The 16,143-nt window shown below is 46.5% G+C and overlaps 1 protein-coding gene across 5 annotated transcripts in view; it reads right to left on the reverse strand.

Moving 5' to 3' along the window:
- Nucleotides 1-16,143, reverse strand: part of LOC147604983 (dynein regulatory complex subunit 7-like) — a 321,324-nt gene that overhangs the window by 225,993 nt on the left and 79,188 nt on the right. For 2 of the 5 annotated variants that reach the window (XM_086794267.1, XM_086794266.1), the window contains exons 4-9: nucleotides 15,815-15,965; nucleotides 15,442-15,692; nucleotides 15,167-15,260; nucleotides 9,300-9,427; nucleotides 9,103-9,218; nucleotides 6,810-6,897 (exon numbers count right to left, since the gene is read on the reverse strand). In XM_086794267.1, coding sequence (XP_086650393.1) covers nucleotides 6,810-6,897; nucleotides 9,103-9,218; nucleotides 9,300-9,427; nucleotides 15,167-15,260; nucleotides 15,442-15,692; nucleotides 15,815-15,965 — 828 coding nt within the window. Of the gene's footprint in view, nucleotides 1-6,809; nucleotides 6,898-9,102; nucleotides 9,219-9,299; nucleotides 9,428-15,166; nucleotides 15,261-15,441; nucleotides 15,693-15,814; nucleotides 15,966-16,143 lie in introns of those variants that run through there. The other 3 variants (XM_086794269.1, XM_086794268.1, XM_086794270.1) reach the window with 2 other exon arrangements.

Here is a 16,143-nt window from a genome sequence, read left to right on the forward strand (position 1 = left end):
GAGAAAGTCCTTCCACGGCGTGCCTGGAAGAAAGCCCCTAACAACAAGCTTACAAAGCAAAGCCTTACATTGCACCTCAGGGTCAATGATATTCAATCCCCCTTCTTGCTTAGGCCTGATAATGGTTTCCCAAGCAACTCTAGCCCTGGTATGTGCATTTCCATCAAGCCCTAACCAAAGAAAGTTCCGAATAAGGCGACGAAGCTGGCCAATGCAGCCCTTATGAAAAATCTAGCACGAAGCAATAAACCAAGCCCTGGCTAGCAAAACTTGGTTAACCACCAAAGCTCTAGAGGCCAAGTCGAGCTTCCTCCTACTCTAGTGATGAAGTTTGCTTTTAATGCTTAAGAGCACTGCAGCAAAGTGTTGTGCAGGGGAGATGTCAACGCCCAACTGACAACCAAGCTACCTGGCAGAGCATCCTCTCTCAATCCAAGTAAAACCAACATCTGCACCCCAATCTGCAAGAGGAGAATCACTGATCCAAAAACCAACTAACTTATGCCAATTGATAGTACCTCTTGCTGCCAAACAAAAGGCCTCCAAGGCTGTCCGGAAAGCACATAAACAAGCATGTGAAGCCTCAAGGAATAATGCCGTATCATCTTTTTTTTTTTTTTTTTTTTTGGGAAAAACGATCCTTCTATTAGTTAATGAGAAAACGCCATAAGGCTACAAAGCTCACCTCGCAAGGAGGGATAAAAACACAGTGAACACCTGAGCTCCACCCCCGTGGCTGGCCGCTCTCTGGGGGGGCTACCTAGTAGTACATGTGGGAGGTGAGAAAAGCCAAACTGGAGGCCTATAGTGCCAAGTGACATCCTCGCCCCTCGTGGTGAGGAAAGGGCCAGGCTGCCACGTGCGGAGGAAAGCCTTGCGGCGCCCTCTCATGCGGTCCGAGTCGCCCTGGAGTTTCCCCCCCAGTGTCCTCTCAAGGTGTGAATGATGTCCACCCAGAGGGCCTGTATGACCTCCGCCGGTGGAGTCGCCTGGCGGTCAATGGCCTCCCTGCATCGGGCTCTCCATATGTGCCAAGCCGTCATGCTGCTGATCATCTCCCATCTGTGCCCGACCCCCTCCTGAGGGGCTGCCGAAGAGAAGTCTGGCGTCGAAACCACCGCCATCGCCCTGTCAGAGACCTGGATGGTCGCACTGCCAGGGACGTCCTCATATCCAAGGGCCGGGCCGCTGTCCGTGGCCCAAGCCACCGCACCCCACGTCACCAGCATCTCACCTGGTGAGCCTGCAAAAACCATCCTGAGAGCGCGCTGCCATACCTGCTGAGCCTGTGGGCAATCCCATAAGCAGTGCCGCTGCGACTCCTGTGCATGGCCGCACCGAGGGCAGGACGCTGGGTGTCTGCCAAAAGCTAGCCAAGCCCCCACAGCCAGTCCTCTATGCGCTGTGAGCCAGAGAAAAAGCGTCACCTTCCGGGGCCGGAAGCTGGCCCAAAGGCGCTGCCAGAAGTCCCTAAGAAAGGCAGGGGAGAGCCCCTGTCGCCGCCAATGCTCGGCCGCCGCCGGGGTGCTCGCTATCCTGTGCCTCTGAATCCGCCGCCCCAGCCTCGCTGTGTACTGAAAAAAGGGGATGCCAGGGCTGGTGGGGGCCGAGTAGGGATCTCGCCAAAACCACTCACCTGGATCCCACTGAAGGCGAATAAGAGGCCTGCTGTCCCAAGCCCATAATCTCCAAGAACAGTCCTCCCCTATCGAGGCCGGTGAGGGGTCTACATGCCACTGTCTCTGATGAAAGCCGACCACCCGCACCCTCTGAAGAATACAACCCTGGAGCCCATCCAAATCCAGTCGTGTCCTCTGAAGCTGGCCACCCTCTCCCACCTCGAAAGTGAGTGGGGCGACTCTCTCTGCTGTGCCGCAGACCGCTAGAAGGATCTCATGCCGAGTAAAGACACCCATCCACTGTGGAGGTGGAGGGTCCTGTACTGGGGTCCGCCACTCCCGGGGGATGGCCGCCTCAATGTCCTGTCTCATCGACTCTCTGCCCCTCATCCCACTGAGTCTCCTCTCCTGAGCCTCTAGAGGCAGCTGCTGAAAACATATCCAGTCGTCTAGGGACTGGGCTGGGCCGAAGCTCAACGGGCCCCATGACACGTGAGGCCGTGATCCAACCATATGGCCGCTGGGAAGTCGAATCAAGGGGTTCCAGATCAATGGCTGCCTCAGGCGCTCCTCATCGGTGCCCGGGCAATGCCGTATCATCTACTAACTCACAATCCAAAAACTATTCCTCCGTGCATAAAGGCAGCCTAAGACCCACAACACCAGGGGCAGCCCCAAGAAACCTGCTCATAGCCTCAGCTACAATGAGGTACAGTAAAGGAGCGAGGGGACATCCCTGCCTCACTGAACGGGAAATCTGAAAACGCTCGCCACGCCCCCCACAAGCTAAAATAGTGCAATGAGCCTCCCTGTATACGCAGGACACCCCTCTGATCTAGTTTTGGGAAAACCCCTATGTGTGCTATAGTGCCCTCCAAAAAACCCCAATCCACTCTGTTATAAGCTTTTTCAAAATCAAGCAGAAGAATGGCAAGAGGCTACTGACTAGACTTTGCCCACTCGATAGCTTCCCAGAAAGAAAAGATGTTATCAAATATACTCCTTCCTTGGAGGAACCCATTCTGTGTATCATGGATAGTCCTTGGAGAATCGGCTGCAACCTTATACTCAAGGCTTTAGCTAAGATTTTATATGCAGATCCAAGGAGGGTCATGGGCCTCCATTCCTTGATGTCAGTCTTGTCCCCACTCTTGGGGATAAGGTGAACCAGCCCCTCCCTGAGGTATGGCGGCATCATACCCGACAACCACATTTCCTGAAGGGAAACAATGATAGCATCTCCAATATGATCCCAAAAAAGAATAAAGAAGGCGGGAGAAAGACCATCATCCCCTCGGCATGAACCACTGGAAAGAGCATGCAGTGCATGAAGGAATTCATCCTTCAAGAAAGAGGCATCCATGGAAGAACACATAGCATCTGTAATGAGCCTGGGCATGCACTCCCAAACTTTCTGCCGTGCCACATCTCTCTGAGGAGAGGGCACCTCTGCAGTCAACAAAGACCCATAAAAATTTGAAGCAATACCCCTCACCTTATCAAGCTCAATCTGAACCTCACCCTGTGAATCCTAAGTACCTCACAGAATCCCTACTATGCGAAGGCCTGTGTGCTGAGAAAAACTCTTTAATGCATCTGCCACCCATTTGAGTACAAAAGCCTCGTTTGAAGGCCCTGAACATTCCATAAGACGATTCTCATGGAAGAGAAGAGGGTTTGACCCCCGATCTAAGAAGAAGATGGGCAGCCTGAGGACGCCTCTCATAATGTTGGAGGACGGGATAATCCACGGGGCAAAGTCCACTGACATGCCCTTGTCCGAGGCCCTGCACAGTACCTACATATGTACGAGAATTTAGAAACCTGTTTGCCCTACGGGGCATCAAGGGCAATGGCATCATGCTGAAAATCCTGCAATACATGATCCCCATTGCGCTGAACATCTTGCATATCGCCCCCTCCAAGTAGAGAGGACTCAACAAAACCATCATGATCTAAGATATCATCTCTCTGCAAAGATGCATCAGCTTACACATCCCTCTCACCAGAAACATCATCTATCTATACATGAACCGAGGAAGCCTTCCCATCAATCGCATCAGGGGGGGCGGCGTGAGAGCAGCTCACCACACCTGGCGGATTTCAGGATGGGAAGGAAGCAAGGCAGGTGGCGCCTGAGAAGCACGCTTGCGAGGCCTCCCATGACCTTGAGCCCGAGGGCAATCTCGAGCAAAGTGACCCTGTTGGTGACAAACCCGGCACTGATTAGGTTTACCTACAATCTCCATAGTTGCTTCAAAGGGCCACAAGGGCCCGAAAGCAAAACATAGTCCCCAAAGAGCTCAATGTTACGGGCAAGAACCGTGACCCTGGGGACAGCATCCGCCGAGGCAGTGACCACCTGGGCAGAAGATGTCGGCAAGGCGTGGAGGGGGGGCACTTGAAGAACCAGCCCAAAGGCGGCGGACCTGATGGCCTCTAACATAGGCCAATATACACGAGGAAGACCTGGGAATCTGAGAGTAATCGGGAAAGGGTTCCAGTCTTCCTCGACAGGGTCAAAATAGTTGGAGTCGGGAAAAAAGAATATCTTCCTCGGGCCCAATGGCACAGGGCTGCCCTTCAAAACCTTTGAGGCTGCGTCCTCAGAATCAATATCCACTTGGAAGAAACCTCTTCCAAGCAACCTGACATCTCGAAAAGTGTGAGGCGAGGTCAGAGGACAGAGCCACCAGGACCCAATTCCGAGCCTGGAGACGGGAAAGGTGAGATCCAAAGATTCTGGCCAATGAGGGTCGTTTTGGAGTCTTTCTCGATTTCACCGTAGAGGACCACGAGCTCGGCTTCGGAGAAAACAATGGTTCGGCCGGCCAAGGGAGATTGATTAGCCATGATGCTAATCGAAGAAAAAGGCCAACTTGAACCCGGCTGAGGAGAAATCCTAACCAAGGGGAAGGGGCAGGCAAGGAGGCAGAGGAAAGGAAGGGAGGGTGGAAAAGGGGCAAAAACAGAGGGAAGCAAGGGGAAGGGAAGAGGGCTGGACACACAAGCAAAGAAGGGCGGAAGAAGGGCAGCGCAGCAAAGGCTGCGCAGAATGGAGGAGGCGGAGGAAGGAGGGGAGGCGGAGAGAGGAGGGGAGGTGAACAAGGAGAGCAGGAAGGGAAGGAGCGCGCAGCGGGAGGCGGGCAGAAGCAGGGGCTAACAGGGGGAGGAAGGAGGGGGAGCGGAGGAAGAATGGGGGGCGACACAGTCGACAGAGGCGGGGGTTCGGGGAGCTCGCGTTTCAAAGCCTTTTCCTTGCTTCAGATTCCATGGCTTTTGCTCATGGCATCTTTTTCACTGCCACTCATATGGGACCTTGTTGGCAGCACAAGGCACCTGATTGGTTGAGATTTCCCCCTTCTTTGGTTTGAAATCTTCTTTTTGTATATTTGTTCATACTTCATACAAGTCTCATTTCTTAGAGGGGGAAAAAAAAAAGGAACCCCAAAAAGATCATGTCACAAAAAGGAAGATCTTTGCTTGTCTGCCTAGAAACTAACTAGATACTTTTAATATCCGCCCTTTGAAAGAAAGAATGTGCAAATCTCTTACTTGACATGGAATATCTTGAACTCCCTGCCACATTTTTGCAAGGCCTGGAAATTTCTCTTCCTAGTGAAGAGAAATTCAAAGTTCTAGGATGACTCTTCAAAACATCAACAATCCATTAGAAGTACAAAATTACCTTTGATTTAATGATTGATCCTAGTAGGTTCAGTCCCACACTATGTCATCATCATACTAGAGCTCTCAAAATCTTCTTGCCTTGTGAGCATAAAAACTTTTCGTCTAAATAGGGTTCTCGATGGCCTTGGCAATGCCTTGTTCGCACAAATTTTCTCACAAAATCCTTAAAAATTGTCCAGAAACTCCTAGACAAGGTGCTTAGTAAGACCTTTCTACAAGACTTAATTCATAACACATAGATTGGCATAGTTCCCCCGCTTCCTTGAGATCTCCCTATGTATGATTTTATAGAAGTCTCTTTCTGCAGTTTCTTTTTTGGATTCATTCAGGATAAGGCCATCATGATACATCTAAGCCAAATTTTGGAGGCACTTGAATAATGGTTGGTAGATGCACTTTGGAGCAAGTTCCTAATTTGCAATTTATGATCCTCCATGGCAAAGTGGACACTTTATACATGATTATTGCCAGTGTCACAACTTCGAAAATTTTGAGGGCTAAATGCATAGAGGCTATGGAAAACCTATCATATTCAGTCCACATGCATCATTCGGGAAGTTATTATACATACTCTGATGGACATTTGGGCTCATATACAAGAACTTTTTCAGATATGCGCAAGCTAGGCATACTGTGTTTATGAGGGAGTGGGACCATGGGTTTTTCTTCTCATCTACTCCGTCTGGACTTGTATGGCATCACGGTATCTCACGTTGGCCGTGTATACATTGCATTTAGGGATGATGTCTCTTCTGCCCTATGATTGTAATTTTGTACAGAACTTTTTATACTTAATAGAGTTTTTTCTTTTTTTTAACGCAACTTTGAAGGGCAAAAAAAAACTTCACATATGCCATAACGAGACTTGGTGGCTCAAAGAATTAACATCAAATGAGTAATTGTCTACAAAGCTTAAGCAGGAGGTAGAAAAGTGGGCACCCTCCCTTTATTTAAATCCAAATCAAGGCCTAAATGGATTTTTTGCCAACGTCTGGGTCCCTGCTAAAACATTTTGAATTCTTGGGTGTATCATACAAAACGTTTCACAGCCTTCTGAAACAGATTTCAGTTTCCATACTGTACATTCTTTGGCAAAGGCTAAGCCACAGACAGGACCTCCAAGATCCTACACTGATAGAGTTTTTTAAGATTCTTCAATAGCTCTCAAATCTTTATAGTTTACAAATGTTATGTTTTATTCAATACGATTAATTACATTATGAGAGCACACACCATGCATTTTCTTATGATACAAACTGTGAGAGCATGCCAGAGCATATTTAGTAAAAATACAGGAGCAAGATGTGTCTACTTTTGCTTCCAGCAGGTATGAGCTTTGTTTTAAAAAATCAAGCTTGCTTATTTTTGCCACATGGCATGTATAAAATGGCATGTATAAAGTAAGTGTATGAATATCAAGATACCTTACAAAATAAGGTGGATTCAAGCACAAACTAGTTTAAAGACGCTGCTAAAGTAAAAGAAATATGAAAACCCAACCTGAAACCATGTCATTGTTTTAAGATCAAGATAGTAAACATCATTCAAAAGCTTGTTCTCTTCATTACGACCTCCAAAAACATATAACCTACAAGGAAAAGAATAAATGCAATTAAAGCAAGAGAATTCTCTGTCCTAATGTGAAGGCCTTGTTGTCTCTTCAACCAATGCTTGTCAAGCCAAATAGTTCAATAGCTATGCCTAATCATGGTTTTAATTATTTCCATCACAAAACAATACTTTTTATAGTGTAACGTGTAAGTATCATCCAGCTATTGTATTTTTTCTCTAGAAAAGAGACTTCTATTAAGTAACATAAAATCATACAAAGGGAGACCTCAAACCAAAAGGTAGAGAGATCTCAACCAATCGGGGGCACTACGCTGCTATAAAAGCCCCGTAGGATTGGAGAAGAAGAAAATACCATGGTTCCACTCTCTCATAAACCATGTTTGTGTAGCTCTAGAAGATCCCTGTATATGGGCCCACGTGGCCAAAAGAGTATGAATAATGTCACTCCATATACTGCAAATACACTGGGTGTCATAGACATGGCCTCTGAGCATCTGGTCTTCAAAATATGTCATGCCGTAATACTAGCAATAATCTCCCAGGTGGTGTCAATACTCAGCGGAGGTGGTGTGTATCATAACTGGTGGGGATATCCTGAAGCAAACATCTCTGAGCTATGCCCCTACTACAAACAAGTATAACACGATCTTGTCTCCTGCCCTCAAAAAGAAGTTGAGGACCAGACTGAGTCAACCATGCAATAACACCCCAAGTAATATAGATAGGATCACTCCTCAATCTGCCCAACAGCTGGGCTATAGATACCCAGATCCTCTGTGCTCTTTTGTGCTCCGATAAGCAATGATACACTGTCTTGGATGGAGATGGGCATCTAGGACAAGACTCAAGAGGAATCCACATCAAAAATAAATCTCTTGGTTGGTGGGCAACCCACCGTGTAGAAAAAGCCAAAAGAAGTAGGATATCTAGCCTGTATGAGTGCTAGAGTCTCTGCTAGGATGTCCTCTGAATGGGGGGGGTAATGTCATATACCTCCCAGTGAGGCCTAAGATTGGGAACTCTCTGGGTTTATCTAAACAGTGTGAAGAAAGGTATGCTCCTCATGGGGTTAGTCACATCAGTCCATTCCCACTCACCAAGGTCTCAATGTAGATATCTGATAGGGCATCCACCATATAGCCATAGGCACCACGAGGCATGAGTAACCATCACTGGGGAGGGATCAATATACCAACGCTCCCAGAGCAACCCACTACTCTCACTGGACGGATCACAGAGCCCGGTGTGATCACTTGTACATCACATCTCTCCATCTGCCATCCAGACTGAATGGAATAGAAAGCAACACCCTCTTCCTCCTCTGGCTTCGGGAATCCCAACACCTGAAGGGGCACGCGTATCCCAGAAAAAAAAACGAACCACAAGTGATGATACTCATGTAAAAATGTACGAGTGATCCAGTGGTTAGGTTTAGCTGCATCAATATGTACAATCCGTCAGCGACTCCCCCTGAGATGTTCAGTAGTTGCCTCTCTCTCATCATCTTTAAGACACTTAAAATTTGTGCAATCCCTAGGTGACTCCCTCTGAGATGTTGGGTAGTTGCCTCTCTCTCATCATCTGGAAGACACTTAAAATTCTTCCCGTCAAGTACTGTAGTTCGGCATCTCCCAGCCTACTAGCCACTACATATACCCTGCTGTACCAAGGGGTTTGAGAAGATCATCTCTGATAAGGTTGTTCCACATAATGGGCTACCTGTTAACCTCATCTACTGAGCTTGGGAGTCTATGACATTAAAAAAATCCGCACACTGCTCCAAGCTTGGATAATGAAGGAAACCAGTGGGGAGGACAGGGAGCAGAATCAGGGGCACATCTAAGAATATGGTACATCTAAGAATATGGTACAACCATCTAGCAATTGCAAACTATGAAAAAGCCCTTGATATGTGAGTTTGTCCATATATAGAAGCAAAGGGGGAGTGGCAATTGCATATAGTAATGCATTGAAAAGGCAACCTTGCCTGACTGATTTACCCCATATCCAAGGACAGGACAATCTGCTTCTTTGGAACTAGTCTGACTAGTCCTTTCCAGGATGATGGCATAACACCCTGCTGCCATGATTAATGTGGTGCTTCCCATTCACATTTCCAAAAATAAATAAGGTATTTTAAGCCTTATGAATGCAGCTTAGATTTTATTACTGTTTCTTATTGCCAAACAATACATAAATATATTTATGTAAACAATATTACCGCTTATTGCCATCAAAAGCAGCAGCATGGCCATCACGAGCTGTAGGTATACTTCCACTTGTGGACAATTTTACCCAAAGAAGAGTACGAGAATCAATGGCAAAAATTTCTTCCACCTAAACATAACCCTTCTTGTGAAGTACGAAAGTACAAACTACAAATGAAAAATATGATATTGAACTGCGTTACAATAGTACCTTCACATAATTGGTGATACGCCCTCCAAATATGTATGTTATTGGTCCAGCTTGTGTGATACTGTAGCCACTTCTTAATAGAGGCCTTTGCCCACTTTCATACCTAGTGTGGTACTTCTTGTAGGAGCCTACAGTTTAAGATATGATTGTAAATGTTCTTAAGCCCATGAAAAGGATAAACAAGATTACACACCAACTTTACAACAAAAATACCTGCATAGAAAAGAAGAAGAGGCAAGAACTGTGCTTGGCTAATTTCTTGGACATTCAGTTTACTGACCAACTGTTGTGAATTGAACAAACAAAAGCCGTTACCTGTCACTGCCTGGCCAAAACACTCTATGCTCTGCCTGCAGAGAAAAGACCAGGAACTTTCCATTTCTCCTTACTTTCTACTGTTTACTATGGACCAAAACATATTCCTACACTTTAATATTTATCCCCTAAGAGCTTTTCCATCTAACGATCTAAGCAAGTCATTTTTTAGGCAGCTTGTTTCTCTACATGTGCTTCATGATTTCTTGCATGTTATAGCTCAAAAGGAAGGTCTTTCCATGTGTATTATTCCTCAATAGATTTTCTCAATTGGTATTTTGGACTATTTGCAAGAAGCAACCCATGATTTCAGACTGTTGGAATTTCATCATCATTTACATTGCGTTTTTGGTGCTTGCTTGATCTTCTGAAAATTTCCTTCATAGCTCCCTTGAGAAATAGTGGAGATAACCTTTTAAAAAATATGTGGAATCTCCAACGCTTTTATTATGGATCTTTGTATGGTTGCTTCCCCCAGTCGGGCATTAATTATAATTCAAGTCAGCATTATCATCTTCATCCAATGTAACACAGCTTGTGGTTCAGCTAAACCGTATCCACCTCTCATAAACTGGCCGCCCTTTTTCTCTGCAGCCCTCTCATAAACCAAACAAAGGGGGAAAACTCAGCCAATTGTAGCCACTGAACAACAAACATAACAGAAAGACTGACTAACAAGAAAGAATCATCAGCACATAACTGTATCACAACACATGAAGGTAGCCAACCACTGATCAATCACTATATAATCCCAAGGAGTACAAGAGGGTTCACTGTCCGTGCACCACAGCACCTAAGGGTATACAGAGCTTGGACTAGAGGATGGCTATACTAAGGATGGACTAGACTATCTGCAAAACCAAAGCTACAGTGCTGTGGCTAGTAAACTAACTGCTCAAGTGCAATACAATGATGCCAATATGAAGTGATGTGATATGATATATAACTGCTCTCCACCAAGAACACGTGTAGTAGCCCTTGGTAGAGATCACCAAAAGTAGCCAAGTGATCAGTGGAATGATCGAAGGTAGCCGATGGTAGGTGAGTAGCCGACTCCAGTAGTCCATCAGGTAGGTAGTCTAAGCGCGTCGCCATCAATGGCCGACTATCTGCCAAGTCCAGGTCAGCATCATGGCCGGCTATCCCATAGCTGGTTATCCACCATGTCCAAGTCACCTCCACTTTTGCCATGTCATCTGGAGCTGTTCCCATGGCAAGGGTGCCGGCTACACCAATCATGTGCCTTATGCTGCCAACAAGGTCTGAGTGGCAGTGAAAAAGATGCCATGATCCCTCTCTCTCAGAAACAATATGTGGTTTCTCTCTGCAGCCCTCGAAGATCCCTGGATTCTGGCCCAAGTGGCCATGAGGGTGTGGATGATATATCACTCAAAATCCTGCAAATGCATTGTCTATCATACACCAAATTGGCCTCAATGCATCTAGCCTTCCAAATGTGCCATGCTGCAATGCTAGCAATAATCTTCCATGCACTGTGACTTCAGCAGGTCCTGAAGACGACACCGCTGACTGACTGACCATAATGACCACATACCTGTCATTTCCCTCGTACCTGAGTTGTGGGTCCAACTGTGTCAACCAATAGCACCAAAAGAAATGTAAGCATCCCTGCTCATCATTCCAAGGTGATATGCTATTGCAATTCAAATCCTATGTGCTTCCCTGCAATCCCATAAAAAATGGTAGATCGTCTCTGAAGCTCCTGCACATCTCGGGCATGGCAAGACGACCAAGTAGAGAAAGCAAAATAAAGGAGGATATTTGTGTCCTCCTGTAAGAGTGCCACAAACTCCCCCAAAAATTCCAATGAATGTCAAGTATGATACCATAAACCTCCCACTGAGGTCTAAGAAGAGGAACTCTCTGAGTGTGTCCCAGGAGGACAAGATGCCTAGCGTTCCGCACAGTATAACTAAAGAAAGGAATGCTTTTCATCAGGTTGGAAGCATCCCTCCACTCCCACTCACCGGGGTCCCAATGCAAATACCTAATAGGATGTCTGTCATACAACCAAAGGCTCCAAGAATTTGTGATCATCCGTGTGTGTGTGTGGGGGGGGGGGGGGGGGGGATTCAATATAAAAGTGCTTCCCTACTCTGTCCACAACTCTCTTAGAATGCACCACCGGGCCCTTGGTGATATCCTGCACATCACATCTCTCCGAATACCATCCCTCATGTACAGAGAAAAAGACCATTGCGTCATCCTCCCTAGGCATGGGGAGGCCCATAACCTGTAGAGATACACCTGTCCATAAGAAAACTCCAAACCACGAATGATGAAGCCATTCCAAGAAGGTCCCTATGATCCAATGGTTGGGTATGGCAGCATCAAGCAGCACAATCCTCTGACTAGTGCCCCTCAGATGCTGCATGAGCACCCCTCTCTGATCCCCCATAAGGCTTTTAAGCCTCTTCCAATCCAGCACCATGGGGAAGAGAGTCTCCCAGCCAGCACACTGAATATGCATAGCTGCCCCAAGAGGTCTACCATACTCATCAAAGATCAAGTCATTCCACATAATGGGGTGTCTGCTAGCCTCCTCAGTTTGACTGTGGAGGTATGTGAACCAAGAACCTCCTCATGAAAACACAAGCCCGAAGAAGGAACCTAACCAAAGTACGAATAATAAGGGCATCTAAGAGAGAATTTTTCTAACCAAGTACGAATAAGGGCATCTAAGAATATGTATTGAAATGCCAGAAATGTCAACTAACCAAGGCAGAACATCTAAAGGTAGGAGGCAGTCTACTACATCCATTGAGATCCCACATGGGACATGGGAGAGTATTTCATTGTAGGACTACCAAGGACACAATTCCATGTGGGTAGTAGATCGATTGACAAAGGTGGTGCATTTCATTCCGCCGGCAGGCACCATTGCCATGACGGCCCTCAATAACCCTGACCGGGTTGTGAAGTCTAATCCACCCAGGCTCCGCACCGTCACCTCTTACTTTTACCACCAACTCCTCACGGTTGCCTCTCCAACACGGAGACTAGGTAAGACAGCAAGTCTAGAGCACACAAGAGCCGTGGTTACACCAGCTTTGCAGAGCTTCTTGCTGGATTTTCCTTTCTCAGATTCGAGATAAAGTAGACGTTCCACACCCTCCCCACCAGAAGTGCCCGAACGAGGGCGGGCTTCTGGTTTCTCTCTTCCTTTGGCATTGGGATCTCATGAGTGCCAATCTACAGACAGCCTTCAATGAGGTCATAAGGAACCACTTTCTTCTAGAGTGGCTCGCCAAAAGCCTCATCCACTTGATCCTCAAACAGGGTGCTGATTGTCTCGAGGTTCAACAATGGCACCTTGTCACCCTCCTCGACATCTCCTACAAAACCCTCACCAAAGCGATCCACCTGTCAGCTTCAATCCCACATCCCCAATCTTATCCATAAGCACACAGACAGGTTTTATCAGGGATAGGGGCATCCCGTATAGGCAACGGCACCTGCGCACCTCCACATAGGTATTTGACCCTTGATTTCGAGAAGGCTTATGACAAAGTAGACTGGACTAACCTGGTGGGCACCACGTTGTCGTCGATGGGATTCTTGGCAGCTTGGATTCAGGGGTCTCCACTCTTAACTCATCCACCCATAGCCAGGTGCTCATTCAAGGGGTGAGGGGTGACTTCTTCGCCACCTCCTGGTTGGTGCGCCAAGGCTGCCCTCTGGCTCATATCCTCTTCCTCTTCGTCGCTGAGGCCCTGAGCAGCTTCTTGTGCTTGCTAGACACACATCTCCAGGGGCTCCCCCTCCCTATTGGAACCTAAAAGGAGCTCTTCGATGTGGAGCTTGTAGATGATACCAATGCTTACCTTTCCAGCTCAGAGGGCAACCTCTAGCACTTTGCCTCCGCAATGGAGGAGTTTCGCCGTGCCTTCAATGCACACATAAACTGGCATGAGTCGTATGGCTTTTTTTGGGTGGCCCCCCACCCCGACTAGGCAACCAGTTAACACTTTCCAATGGATTCCTGAAGGCACCACAACGCGGTATTCAAGATGTTAGCTGGACATCAACATCACCCTGGAGCAGCAGATTGCTCCCCTCCAGCATTAGGGGAAAGTTGCTTACCTGGAGCTCAGCAATGCTTTCCCTTGCATACAAGGTGGTGGTGGCTAACAGGGTTCTCCTAGCCACCACATGGTACATCACTTCTTGCTGGGCCTTCTCCAGATCTCCTACTGGCAAGGTGCATCACCTCATCCGCAACTTCCTCTAGGTGAGAAGTGACAGACAAGCAACCCGGGCCAAGGTGGCCTTGCATGTCATTGTCCAACCCCCTCAGATAGGGGGTCTGGGCATCGTTGATCTAGCGATTCATAGTAAAACTTTGCTTCAAAAGCTCATATTCCAAGAGCCATGGAAGGATTTTCTTCTAGCCCTGGCATCCCTTTCTTCCAACTCGATTACATAGGACCACAACGATCTGCTGCAGGAGATCAACGCAATCTTGCTGCTGCCGCACATTCGCGGTCTTTTGCTTGTTTCTCATGGGATTTTGGCATGGATTTTGAAAGAGCTTCTGCCCTTGGAAAATCACCCTCTTCCTTTGGCTACTAGCATACAATGGGCACATACCTGGCCACTGCAGGTTGTGCAGCTGCTTGTAACAGATGTGGGACACAACATCATTGCCTATGGGATTGTCCAAAAGTGCAGCAAGATTGATGGAGGATCATTCACTTGTTCAACTTCGAGCCCAGCACAATATTTTTGGGATATCAGCCATTCCACCTCTTTGGCCACCATGCCTCCTTGGACCCTAGAGACCCACGTGAGCTGGAAATGGGAGCTCATCAGCAGCATTGCCATTTTGAAAGGTAGACGCAGCAAGACTTTTTACGATGGATCAGTCACCTCGCCACCGGAGACCATCTACTGCATTTATTCACAGCCTTTGGGGACATTGGGAGCATGTAGCGGTGCCAAGCCGCTTTCTTGCACGTTTGAAGCCCTTTTTCACACGGGGGGACTTTGACAGTACAGGCCCCCCCTGCCCTCACCCCCAGCTGGGCCTCCTCCAATGTAGCCTCTCTCCAAGGGCAGCAGCCAGCCAGAGAGGGAGCCCCCTCTCCTGTTTTGCTCTGGCACAAGGGTTTCCTCATTTGATTTTGTAGACGCCGTTTTCCAACTAATAGAAGGAGATTTTCTAGGGGGAATGCCGGGAAGAAGCGAGAGTACATAAAGGTTTTTTATTTTCGTACATTCTGCAATTTTTTCATGCTAATTTTGCGATCTTTTCTTCCTAAGTTGATTCCCTTCTTACTACGACTGTCCCAAAAACGCAATCCTCATGTAATCTTTGTTGTCTATGATGACAGCTGGATGTGCCCTTTTACTTTTCACAACAGATGAAAGCACCTATAAACAGACAGTCCAAGGACAGGGAAGCAGTAAAAAATACCTTAGGCAGTAAAATGCCTTCAATTCTATTGCTGTAAAACTTTATTAGTTTGATAGTTTTTCTCACATAAAAAGCACACAATCGACCACTGATTACCGAAAAGAAAGTGCAATACCCAAAATTTGACCCTCTGGTTTCTGGTGTATCAACTCTTCTAGTTGCTGAAGCTCATGCAAATTACGAAGGTAATCCATAAATCTCTCAAATCCCTGCATTATAAAAAAAAATGGTTGAACTAAAAATTCCAGATTCAGATAAAAACCATTCATTTCCTCCCTCTGCAACAGCTTAGAAAAGACTTCTTTTTTCTGTTGTTACCCAGCACAATGCACAAGTGAATGACTGCACGGAAAACGTTTGACACTAAATGCATGACAGAATAAAACTGACCTGAGAATAAAATGTGCTGATTGGATCTGAGAAGGGATTTCCACTACACTCAAACTCTGTAAGGTTCTTCAGCAACCCCAAAGAAGGTGGTACTTCTGTGAGGTGGTTTCCATGCGCATCCAAAGTAATGAGTTCCTGTAAATTTTGCAATGCCTTGGGAAGAGAAGAGAGAAGATTCTCACTGACATCCAGACGTTGTAGGCTTCTTAATGATCCCAAAGAATCAGGTAGCTCCATAATTCTATTCTTAGCTGTAGTGAAAGATTCTTCAAAATTAGAATCTACCTCAGGCTTTTTGATAATGATCAAAGATTTAAGTCTGTCTATTGCTTAAGCATGCATAACGCCATGACATGCCTAAAAAAATCCTCACCAAGGTTCAAAACCACCAGCAAAGTGAGATGGCCCCAAAACGTAGGAAGCGTCATCAGCTGGTTCTTTGAGAAGTTCAATTCTCTCAGGGAAACCAGAAATCGTATACCTAAATCCAGCTCCTTTATCTCATTCTCTGAAAGATCTAGGACCTGTCTTAACAAGAAAAGACCGACCTTAGCATAACCTTTCATTCTTATGAAAGTCCAATATTTGATGTCTTGTCCAAATAAGTCAAAATCTATCTAGTCATGGTAGGAAAAAAACACAGCAGCTTGAGTTCAACCATTGAGAACTCTGAAAATAGTGAAATGTAAATAGTTGAATGAA

Source organism: Cibotium barometz, chromosome 60 (assembly GCF_041138505.1).
Source record: "Cibotium barometz isolate CiBa-2024 chromosome 60, ASM4113850v1, whole genome shotgun sequence".
Lineage (NCBI taxonomy): Eukaryota > Viridiplantae > Streptophyta > Polypodiopsida > Cyatheales > Cibotiaceae > Cibotium > Cibotium barometz.